Raw genomic sequence first — 12,601 nt, 5'->3', positions numbered from 1 at the left:
AGAAAGGGTTATGAAGTGGCTTCAGGTAACTCCTGATTGGAAGTTTACTTGACTTAACTTTTTGTTTGAGTGGGGAGGGTAATTGCTTTTGAGCCCAGACACACCCACCCCCACCCCCCCAAGGCAATGGTGGGAAACACAGGCACCTGTCAAAAAGAAAAAAACAAGATGACACACTAGGCAGTATCACGCGACAAAGTTTATTACTACAAATACATTTATTACAGGGAATTTATTACAGGGAATACGTTGGAAATATGACGTGACCAGAAGATGACGCATAATAATAACAACCCGATAAGAACAAGGATGACCTTACAGTCGGCGTCTAACAGATGATCAACATCATGGCTGAGGGAAGTAGGGGTGCTGGAGGGGCTGGAGCACCTCCTCCCCCCATGCAATAATGTCAGGTGTCTTGTCTCCCCCCGTGCGTGTGCGCGTGCGTACATGCGTACATGCGTACATGCGTACGTTTGTGTGACGTGGCTTGGCCTGTTGTAGCGCCACCATGAGGCTGATTTGAAAACTGTCAAGTGGCATTTCTTCCAAAGCCTAGTGGGAATATGCATGCACAGTTTCACCACAATCGGACGCTGTGTTGAGTAGTTGTGGCGATTTGTACAAAACGGCTACTCCTGAAAAGTTCAGAAGCCAATCGTAGCCAATGAGGGTGGATTATGAGAAATCAAACAAACCCGCCTTGATCACATGACTATGGAGAGCATGTGTACCGATTTGCGTGAAATTTGGATACAATCTGAAGGAGTAATATGTCGGCCTCCTGGTGGCGCTATAAAGAGCAGATGTGAAAAATTCCAGGCAAAGGTTTTTCCTTGGCCTCTAGGGAGTTGGCATACAAAGTTATCCACAGATCCGTGCAGTTAGAGGTAAAAACACTTTTCTGCCAGTTATAGCGCCACCATGAGGCTGAGTTGAAAATGTTCATGTGGCATTTCTTCCTCGGCCTAGTGGGAATGTGCGTGCACAATTTCACGGAAATCACACGATGTATTCATGATTTGCAGCATTTTGTTTGAAACTGAGCACTCCTGCTTGCTTTGGAAGCCAATCTTAGCCAATCAGGATGGAGTCTGAGAAATCTGAAAGACCCGTTTCGTTGAATGGCTCTAGAGAGACTGTGTACCAATTTGCGTGATGTTTGGACAAAATCTGTAGGTGTACTGTCCAAAAACTTGTTTTGCACAAAGCGGCCTCCTGGTGGCGCTATAACAGGCCGTTCTGGAAATTTTGGGGCAGAGGTTCATCGTTGGCATCCAGGGAGTGTGTGTGCAAAATTTGGCATCGACCGGGTTAACGGTGCCAGAGATTAGCTGATCACAGACGGACGGAAGGACGGACGGACGGACGGACACACGGACGGACGGACGGACGGACGGAGTGCAAAACATACTCCCTTCGGCCTGGTGGAGACAATGACAGACAGCAGTGTGCACACTCAAGGCTGTTCAGCAAGGCCTTTTAGTTTAAGGAAGCTGCATTGCCCACATCCTATACTTTAGGTGCTAGGTGCCGAGGAAGTTCAGTCATGTGTTCAATAACTGAGGTACAAAACGTTTCCATTGATCAATTCTATGTATTCTCTCTGTAGCCGTTGTCCTATACTTCAGCATACAATAAATTCAGATTTTACGGGGGCCAGTTTCGAATTGCAGCCATCCGTAGGTGCCCTTTGAGAGCGGTTTTGAAGGAGTCAAGGGATTCACATGTCTTAATGACTGTTGGTAGGGCGTTCCACATTTTGGTGGCATAGGAGCGAAAATAATTTAGTCCCTTGTTTGTGCCGAATCTGGGTTGTACATGGTTGGTTGCACTCCCTCTGGTGTTGTGGGTGTGGACTTCGTTAACATTAAGGAAGTATTTAGACAGGTACATGGGTATCTTGGTGGTGTATCGAATCTTGTGGACCAGACCCATTGCAAGATGCTGTACTCTGTCGTCAACCCTAAGCCATTCCAGCCTGTCAAAGTGGGCAGGGGGAGGTGGGTTCGGGGGGTGAGGCCAAGTAGGAGCCTGACCAGTTTGTTTTGGGAGGTCTGGAGCCTTGTTTTAAGGGCCTTTGAGGTGCTGGGGTACCAAGAGGTGCATGCATAGTCAAAGAAACCTTGTACGAGGGCTCCTGTTAAGGTCTTCAAGGTGTTTTTGTTGACCAGTGAGGAGATCCTGTTCTTTGATTGACTTTTTTGATTACGTTGGTGGCCATTTTATCACCGGAAAGATTAGCCTCCAGGATGGAACCTAGTTAGGTAATTTCATATTTTCGTGTGATAATATTGTCACCCACTCTAACCAAGAAGCCATCTGCCTTGCTGAGATTACTATTTGATCCGAAGAGAATGGATTCAGTTTTTCCCAGGTGTAAGGATAGTTTGTTATCAGCGAGCCAGGTGCAGATTCTACCGAGTTCAGAGCTGGGGGTCTTGCAGTTTGTTCTTGTCCGAGACCAGCAGTGCTGAGTCATCTGCGAACAGAAACAACAGGAACAGGAACAGGAACAAGTTGCAGTCACAAGCCACAGCCAGTCACAGCCATTAATTTGAATAGATTTTGTGCATAAGAGAACATTTGTGTTGCTTCAAAATTATTCATTGTTCAACTGTTGTTGTTGAAAGAAAATAGCAACGCGACCACAGATTGACCAATGTGCTCTTTCCTTTCAGCGAGACTAAGATGGAGGTAGGGAAGGCTGCAGAAAGTGGCAGGAGTTGCAGCTGTCCGTGCAAGCGCTGGTTCTGTTTCATTTTGCTCGTGGCGGCAATTCTATTCTTCTACAACGTGAACGTCATGGAAATGGCAGCAGACTGGAGCCCACAATGGATATGTTACAACGCGACAACATGGTGGATCCCATACAAAGACCTGTTCCCGACGACAGCATCTCCCGACATCAAGGCAAGCGCTGTCGGCACAAAATTTAAGTCCAAAACAACAAAAGGGAAAATTGTTACGTCCAACTCCTCCTCTCTTTTCATGCGACCTGAGGAGATGAATGCCACGGCAACAGCATCGACCATAACGGTGGTACATACTACAACAGTGTCCACTCCACAGACAACACCGCCTACACCACCTCCCTATGTATCTCCAGGGCCGTACTTAGTGGAGTACCCATATCGCTACCACTTCACCGTGGACGAGCCAGAGAAATGTGAACAACAGAAGCCTTTCGTGGTGCTGGTCGTCCCGGTCGCTCCCCACAACAGAGACGACCGTGACGCCATCCGTAGGACGTGGGGCAGTGAGAGCCCCGTGTCGGGCAAAGTAGTGAGCCTGTTCTTTTTGTTGGGACTGCCGACGGGAGAAGACGCAGAACGAACCCAGCGGCAAGTGCTGGAGGAGAGCAGAGAGCACAGGGACCTGCTGCAGGGTGACTTTCTGGACTGCTACAAGAACCTGACCATCAAGACCATGGTGATGCTGGAGTGGCTGGACTCTCGCTGCTCCATGGCCTCCTACGCCATGAAGATTGACTCGGACATGTTTCTAAACGTGCACAACTTGGTCGACATGTTGCTGTACGCTCCCAATGATGAATATATGACAGGACTTGTGGCACATAAGGCCGCAGTTCTGAGAGACCCCCACTCTAAATGGTACCTACCTTTTGAGATATTCCGAGAGTCACAGTATCCCAATTATGCATTAGGACTGGGCTACGTTTTGTCCTTGGACCTGCCTGGAAAGATTGTGAAAGCATCAAGACACGTCAAAGCTGTTTACATTGAGGATGTATACTTGGGTTTGTGTATGAGGTACCTGGGTATAGTACCCACCGAACCCCCAAATTGGTCTTCATTTCAAGTGTTTCCTGCGACTTATAGTCGCTGTGCTTACTCCAGGCTAATAGCCACCACAACTCATCAAAATACGGATCATATAAACATTTGGAAAGACTTTAAAAGACCAGGCCCTTACTGTCATGGACGTTTAAGTTGAACCACCCCCTTTATCTAGAAAACTAGAAACCTGTGTTGCCATGTGACCTTAAATCTAGTATTAAGCATCCATAATTTACACCTGGCTGTGAAGTTGGGAAGCACATGGGGAAAGTAGAAAACATTATTTTACATTATTTTTGTCGGTCAAAGTAATATTTCGACACATCATGTAAAATGACTGTTATACAAAGCAAAATGTACCTAGGTCTAAAATGTAATATCATACATGTTGATGATTTGCCAATGGATAGAACCATGTGAATCATTTAGCAATTAAATTGTCAGAAGTAGCTTATTCTAGTCATTGTTTTCTAAAATGGTGGCTATGGGTAAGATGAGCCAATGTCCGGGGGTAAATTGAGTCAATGGGAATCACTATTCATATTTTTTTATTAAGTCTTTGCTACTCAAATTATACTGAATGACCTTTAATTGTCATGTACATACTCATTTAAGAGAAGTTTGCAATATTGTATTAACAATATTGCAAATATAAGGTTCTGAATAACAAACTTTTTTTTATTGTCTTAATATTGTTTAAATAATAAATAAACAAATAAATAAGACTATTTGCAAAAGGAAAACTGTTATTATATTATTATTGATAAGTGAATACATTATCTGTTCAAGTTTAAGCTTTTAACATTAAAATATCATGTGGTTCGACTTGCCCCTCGACTTGGATCAACTTACCCCTTACCTGGAGCATTTTTTTTTTAAAAAGGTCATATTTTCATGGCCCTTTGTCGTAGATGCTTACTCATCATTTCAATTGATAGAAGACATCCTGAAATATGGGTAGATCATTAGATTTTACTGCCATCTCATTTTGCCTTGCTTCCAGGACAACTTAAGCAAAAAGTGGTTCATCTTACCCCGTTCTCCCCTACTTGAAAAAACAGAAAAATATAGTTTTTGTATTGTCTTCACATTTTTATATTTGGTTGCTGTAATGTTTAGCAGTTTATGACCAGACAGTGGCCTTGTGGTTAGAGTGTCTGCCCTGTAATGGGGAGGTTGGGGGTTTGATCCCCGCCCGGGTCATACCAAAGACTGTAAAAGTGGGACCCAATGCCTCCCTGCTTGGCACTCAGCATCAAGGGTTGGATTGGGGGGTCAAATCTACTAATCAAATGATTCCAGAGCACGGCACGGCTGCAGCTCACCGCTCCAAGAGATGGGTCAAATGCGGAGAACAAATTTCACTGCGGTAACGTGTGTGACAAATTGTACGACTTTGACTTTGATATTGCACAAATAATGAACATATAAGCCAGACTCCAAGTGCAACCATTTTAATCCGTATCTCTGAAGTATTTCACAATGCAGCTAGCAGGTTTCTCAACTTCGATAGATAACTTAGAAAGGGTTATGAAGTGGCTTCAGGTAACTCCTGATTGGAAGTTTACTTGACTTAACTTTTTGTTTGAGTGGGGAGGGTAATTGCTTTTGAGCCCAGACACACCCACCCCCACCCCCCCAAGGCAATGGTGGGAAACACAGGCAGAAAAAAACAAGATGACACACTAGGCAGTATCACGTGACAAAGTTTATTACTACAAATACATTTATTACAGGGAATTTATTACAGGGAATACGTTGGAAATATGACGTGACCAGAAGATGACGCATAATAATAACAACCCGATAAGAACAAGGATGACCTTACAGTCGGCGTCTAACAGATGCATCGCGTCTCAACATCATGGCTGAGGGAAGTAGGGGTGCTGGAGGGGCTGGAGCACCTCCTCCCCCCATGCACAGCCCCCCCCCCCCCCCCTATCGGACAGGAGGGGAAGATAATAATAATAGAAAAAATCATTTTATGTATATGTTCAAAACAGATTTCTGTTACTATGCCTAATAAGTATGCTGTATGTATCACAGTATCGGGCCATCGGCGCCTAATTCTGGTTAATTGCATGTGTCTGTTTGTTCCAGGGGTCATCAACATGTCCGTACAAGACTGGCAAGACATGTCCATGTCTGTGACATTTTTTTTATGTTGGTTATAATGTCTACAATATATCAAAAATATTTAAATAATTAGTTTGAATTATTTTGGTGACTGGTGAAGTGTCGGGATGACATGCTCATTAATGTCAGGTGAGGATGCAAGACAAGACAGACAGCTAGAAGTAATGTTTGCTAAAAGCTGCCTTTCATTGTTGCTCTTTCATTGTTCCACTGGCATAATTCCTTACATCACACCACCTACCGGTGCGCATGTTCTAAGACTTTCTCATCAACATTGAATACTTGTTCACCTTAACGGAAACCACTACTACTCTTGGCAAACCACAAATCATTTGACTAGAACTTTCCAGCAAACAGAGAACTGAGAACAAGAAATAATTATAAAGAACTGAAATCTCAGCCATATGTATTTGTGTACCATACATGGAACTGGATAGAGCTCTCTCATCATTATTCTACTGTAATTATTTGTCTCATCAGCAAGAACTGAACAGTGATGGTGAAGAAAGAGAACTTGGAAAGACGTTTGCGGACAAACCACAAATCATTTGACTAGAACTTTCCAGCAAACAGAGAACTGAGAACAAGAAATAAAGAACTGAAATCTCAGCCATATGTATTTGTGTACATGGAAGAATTTCAACCATTTTGCCTTATCAAGTCAGGTGCAATCATCAGTATGTTAATCATAAATAATGTTTTTATTATTGTTAGATTTTTTTCATAATTATAGCCTACACATTTGAATTAGTGGTCTATAATAAGATGAAAAGGCAAGGGCTAAATAGATGTCATGCCCACAATGAGACTGTTCTGTTCTGTTCTGTTCTGTTCTGTTCTGTTCTGTTCTGTTCTGTTCTGTTCTGTTCTGTTCTGTTCTTCTTGAATTAGCCCCCCTTTAAAATGTGTAGCACACAGGCATAGTCACTATGGCACATTATGAGGCCATTCGTATACATTTAGGGCTAGCTATTTGGGTTTCTGGTAAAATTATTGACCATTTATTTTGTATGTCCGTGACTAAAATCAAGCGTAGCGTTAGTTCATTGCGGCACGGGAGGCAGATAGTTATTATAGTATATATAGGAAAGTAAAAGCCACTTTTCCGTGTGAAAATGCACAAATGTGCGTGCACGAGGTGTGTGCACGCGCATTTTGCGGCGCACGCTTACACGTGCGCACCCCCTCCTAAACGTTCAGCACCTCCTACTGTAAATACCTTCCCGCGGCCCTGCTCAATGGCAGCGGTGGCCGAACGGATTGCGGAGCGGTCTTGGGTCGCCAGTTCGAATCAGCGGTCCGACACGTTAAAATTACCACCGCTGAAGTGCCCTTGAACAAGGCATTGAACCACTACGATGAAATGTTCTATGAGCAGGGCCTGGCTGGAAACTTGAGCTTAGCCCAGATACCCTGGGTAAATATAGTAATCATTTAATTTAATTTCATTTCTGTAATTAGCTTAAGGACAACAACAAGCTTTATCTCGTATCAAGTACATAGGGCGTCATTAGATGACCATGGACAAATCCTAACACACAATAACACCAATGCGTGATTTGGAATCCCACCAGCGAGCGCTCCAGGATCCCACCGCCGTTCCAGGATCCAGGACCCGCCTTACCGTGTTTCTGATTGGCTCCCGGGCAGGCATAGTCTACGGGAACTGTCAATAGCAGCGACTACTGGCCAATCAGTCGCTGGGTTTCCAAATCACGCAACACCAATACAGCAGCAATAGCAACAGAAAGAAACTAGAAAAAGTGCCCTTCTGGGCACAGGTCTCCACCAGGAGGATAGGAGTGTGAGTGTGATGTTTGGTAAAATGTTTAGGAGAAATATAAACATGTGTGTGCGTGTGCGTGTGCGTGTGCGCGTGCGTACATGCGTACGTTTGTGTGACGTGGCTTGGCCTGTTGTAGCGCCACCATGAGGCTGATTTGAAAACTGTCAAGTCGGACGCTGTGTTGAGTAGTTGTGGCGATTTGTACAAAACGGCTACTCCTGAAAAGTTTAGAAGCCAATCGTAGCCAATGAGGGTGGATTATGAGAAATCAAACAAACCCGTCTTGATCACATGACTATGGAGAGCATGTGTACCGATTTGCGTGAAATTTGGATACAATCTGAAGGAGTAATATTAGAAAATGTGTTTTACATATGTCGGCCTCCTGGTGGCGCTATAAAGAGCAGATGTGAAAAATTCCAGGCAAAGGTTTTTCCTTGGCCTCTAGGGAGTTGGCATACAAAGTTATCCACAGATCCGTGCAGTTAGAGGTAAAAACACTTTTCTGCCAGTTATAGCGCCACCATGAGGCTGAGTTGAAAATGTTCATGTGGCATTTCTTCCTCGGCCTAGTGGGAATGTGCGTGCACAATTTCACGGAAATCACACGATGTATTCATGATTTGCAGCATTTTGTTTGAAACTGAGCACTTGCTTTGGAAGCCAATCTTAGCCAATCAGGATGGAGTCTGAGAAATCTGAAAGACCCGTTTCGTTGAATGGCTCTAGACTCTAGAGCCAATCACGCAAATTGGTACACAGTCTCTCTAGAGTCTAGAGAGACTGTGTACCAATTTGCGTGATGTTTGGACAAAATCTGTAGGTGTACTGTCCAAAAACCCTTTTTGCACAAAGCGGCCTCCTGGTGGCGCTATAACAGGCCGTTCTGGAAATTTTGGGGCAGAGGTTCATCGTTGGCATCCAGGGAGTGTGTGTGCAAAATTTGGCATAGACCGGGTTAACGGTGCCAGAGATTAGCTGATCACAGACGGACGGACACACGGACGGACGGACGGAGTGCAAAACATACTCTCTCCCCATGCCTTCGGCCTGGTGGAGACAATGACAGACAGCAGTGTGCACACTCAAGGCTGTTCAGCAAAGCCTTTTAGTTTAAGGAAGCTGCATTGCCCACATCCTATACTTTAGGTGCTAGGTGCCGAGGAAGTTCAGTCATGTGTTCAATAACTGAGGTCCAAAACGTTTCCATTGATCAATTCTATGTATTCTCTCTGTAGCCATTGTCCTATACCTCAGCATACAATAAATTCAGATTTTATGGGGGCCAGTTTCGAATTGCAGCCGTCCGTAGGTGCCCTTTGAGAGCGGTTTTGAAGGAGTCAAGGGATTCACATGTCTTAATGACTGTTGGTAGGGCGTTCCACATTTTGGTGGCATAGGAGGGAAAATAATTTAGTCCCTTGTTTGTGCCGAATCTGGGTTGTACATGTTTTTTTGCACTCCCTCTGGTGTTGTGGGTGTGGACTTCGTTAACATTAAGGAAGTATTTAGACAGATACATGGGTATCTTGGTGGTGTATCTAATCTTGTGGACCAGACCCATTGCAAGATGCTGTACTCTGTCGTCAACCCTAAGCCATTCCAGCCTGTCAAAGTGGGCAGGGGTGAGGTGGGTTCGGGGGGTGAGGCCAAGTAGGAGCCTGACCAGTTTGTTTTGGGAGGTCTGGAGCCTTGTTTTAAGGGCCTTTGAGGTGCTGTGGTACCAAGAGGTGCATGCATAGTCAAAGAAACATTGTACGAGGGCTCCTGTTAAGGTCTTCAAGGTGTTTTTGTTGACCAGTGAGGAGATCCTGTAAAGGAATCTTGTTCTTTGATTGACTTTTTTGATTACGTTGGTGGCCATTTTATCACCGGAAAGATTAGCCTCCAGGATGGAACCTAGTTAGGTAATTTCATATTTTCGTGTGATAATATTGTCACCCACTCTAACCAAGAAGCCATCTGCCTTGCTGAGATTACTATTTGATCCGAAGAGAATGGATTCAGTTTTTCCCAGGTGTAAGGATAGTTTGTTATCAGCGAGCCAGGTGCAGATTCTACCGAGTTCAGAGCTGGGGGTCTTTTCAACCTGCAGTTTGTTCTTGTCCGAGACCAGCAGTGCTGAGTCATCTGCGAACAGGAACAACAGGAACAGGAACAGGAACAAGTTGCAGTCACAAGCCACAGCCAGTCACAGCCATTCATTTGAATAGATTTTGTGCTAGGGACCCCCCATAAGAGAACATTTGTGTTGCTTCAAAATTATTCATTGTTCAACTGTTGTTGTTGAAAGAAAATAGCAACGCGACCACAGACTGACCAATGTGCTCTTTCCTTTCAGTGAGACTAAGATGGAGGCAGGGAAGGCTGCAGAAAGTGGCAGGAGTTGCAGCTGTCCGCGCAAGCGCTGGTTCTGTTTCATTTTGCTCGTGGCGTGCACAATTTCACGGAAATCACACGATGTATTCATGATTTGCAGCATTTTGTTTGAAACTGAGCACTTGCTTTGGAAGCCAATCTTAGCCAATCAGGATGGAGTCTGAGAAATCTGAAAGACCCGTTTCGTTGAATGGCTCTAGACTCTAGAGCCAATCACGCAAATTGGTACACAGTCTCTCTAGAGTCTAGAGAGACTGTGTACCAATTTGCGTGATGTTTGGACAAAATCTGTAGGTGTACTGTCCAAAAACCCTTTTTGCACAAAGCGGCCTCCTGGTGGCGCTATAACAGGCCGTTCTGGAAATTTTGGGGCAGAGGTTCATCGTTGGCATCCAGGGAGTGTGTGTGCAAAATTTGGCATAGACCGGGTTAACGGTGCCAGAGATTAGCTGATCACAGACGGACGGACACACGGACGGACGGACGGAGTGCAAAACATACTCTCTCCCCATGCCTTCGGCCTGGTGGAGACAATGACAGACAGCAGTGTGCACACTCAAGGCTGTTCAGCAAAGCCTTTTAGTTTAAGGAAGCTGCATTGCCCACATCCTATACTTTAGGTGCTAGGTGCCGAGGAAGTTCAGTCATGTGTTCAATAACTGAGGTCCAAAACGTTTCCATTGATCAATTCTATGTATTCTCTCTGTAGCCATTGTCCTATACCTCAGCATACAATAAATTCAGATTTTATGGGGGCCAGTTTCGAATTGCAGCCGTCCGTAGGTGCCCTTTGAGAGCGGTTTTGAAGGAGTCAAGGGATTCACATGTCTTAATGACTGTTGGTAGGGCGTTCCACATTTTGGTGGCATAGGAGGGAAAATAATTTAGTCCCTTGTTTGTGCCGAATCTGGGTTGTACATGTTTTTTTGCACTCCCTCTGGTGTTGTGGGTGTGGACTTCGTTAACATTAAGGAAGTATTTAGACAGATACATGGGTATCTTGGTGGTGTATCTAATCTTGTGGACCAGACCCATTGCAAGATGCTGTACTCTGTCGTCAACCCTAAGCCATTCCAGCCTGTCAAAGTGGGCAGGGGTGAGGTGGGTTCGGGGGGTGAGGCCAAGTAGGAGCCTGACCAGTTTGTTTTGGGAGGTCTGGAGCCTTGTTTTAAGGGCCTTTGAGGTGCTGTGGTACCAAGAGGTGCATGCATAGTCAAAGAAACATTGTACGAGGGCTCCTGTTAAGGTCTTCAAGGTGTTTTTGTTGACCAGTGAGGAGATCCTGTAAAGGAATCTTGTTCTTTGATTGACTTTTTTGATTACGTTGGTGGCCATTTTATCACCGGAAAGATTAGCCTCCAGGATGGAACCTAGTTAGGTAATTTCATATTTTCGTGTGATAATATTGTCACCCACTCTAACCAAGAAGCCATCTGCCTTGCTGAGATTACTATTTGATCCGAAGAGAATGGATTCAGTTTTTCCCAGGTGTAAGGATAGTTTGTTATCAGCGAGCCAGGTGCAGATTCTACCGAGTTCAGAGCTGGGGGTCTTTTCAACCTGCAGTTTGTTCTTGTCCGAGACCAGCAGTGCTGAGTCATCTGCGAACAGGAACAACAGGAACAGGAACAGGAACAAGTTGCAGTCACAAGCCACAGCCAGTCACAGCCATTCATTTGAATAGATTTTGTGCTAGGGACCCCCCATAAGAGAACATTTGTGTTGCTTCAAAATTATTCATTGTTCAACTGTTGTTGTTGAAAGAAAATAGCAACGCGACCACAGACTGACCAATGTGCTCTTTCCTTTCAGTGAGACTAAGATGGAGGCAGGGAAGGCTGCAGAAAGTGGCAGGAGTTGCAGCTGTCCGCGCAAGCGCTGGTTCTGTTTCATTTTGCTCGTGGCGTGCACAATTTCACGGAAATCACACGATGTATTCATGATTTGCAGCATTTTGTTTGAAACTGAGCACTTGCTTTGGAAGCCAATCTTAGCCAATCAGGATGGAGTCTGAGAAATCTGAAAGACCCGTTTCGTTGAATGGCTCTAGACTCTAGAGCCAATCACGCAAATTGGTACACAGTCTCTCTAGAGTCTAGAGAGACTGTGTACCAATTTGCGTGATGTTTGGACAAAATCTGTAGGTGTACTGTCCAAAAACCCTTTTTGCACAAAGCGGCCTCCTGGTGGCGCTATAACAGGCCGTTCTGGAAATTTTGGGGCAGAGGTTCATCGTTGGCATCCAGGGAGTGTGTGTGCAAAATTTGGCATAGACCGGGTTAACGGTGCCAGAGATTAGCTGATCACAGACGGACGGACACACGGACGGACGGACGGAGTGCAAAACATACTCTCTCCCCATGCCTTCGGCCTGGTGGAGACAATGACAGACAGCAGTGTGCACACTCAAGGCTGTTCAGCAAAGCCTTTTAGTTTAAGGAAGCTGCATTGCCCACATCCTATACTTTAGGTGCTAGGTGCCGAGGAAGTTCAGTCATGT

The 12,601-nt window shown here is 44.9% G+C and overlaps 1 protein-coding gene across 1 annotated transcript; it reads left to right on the top strand.

The window, feature by feature from the left end:
* Window positions 1–2,691: 2,691 nt before the first annotated feature.
* Window positions 2,692–3,957, top strand: LOC306919698 (beta-1,3-galactosyltransferase 1-like; the record flags this gene model as incomplete). Its single annotated transcript, XM_079496252.1, has 1 exon — window positions 2,692–3,957. One exon carries the CDS (start codon window positions 2,692–2,694, stop codon window positions 3,955–3,957), a length of 1,266 nt encoding a protein of 421 aa, XP_079352378.1.
* Between the last annotated feature and the right edge of the window lie 8,644 nt (window positions 3,958–12,601).

This window comes from Electrona antarctica, assembly GCF_951216825.1.
Source record: "Electrona antarctica genome assembly, chromosome: 3".
Taxonomy (NCBI): domain Eukaryota; kingdom Metazoa; phylum Chordata; class Actinopteri; order Myctophiformes; family Myctophidae; genus Electrona; species Electrona antarctica.
This window is presented reverse-complemented; position numbering and strand designations above follow the sequence as displayed.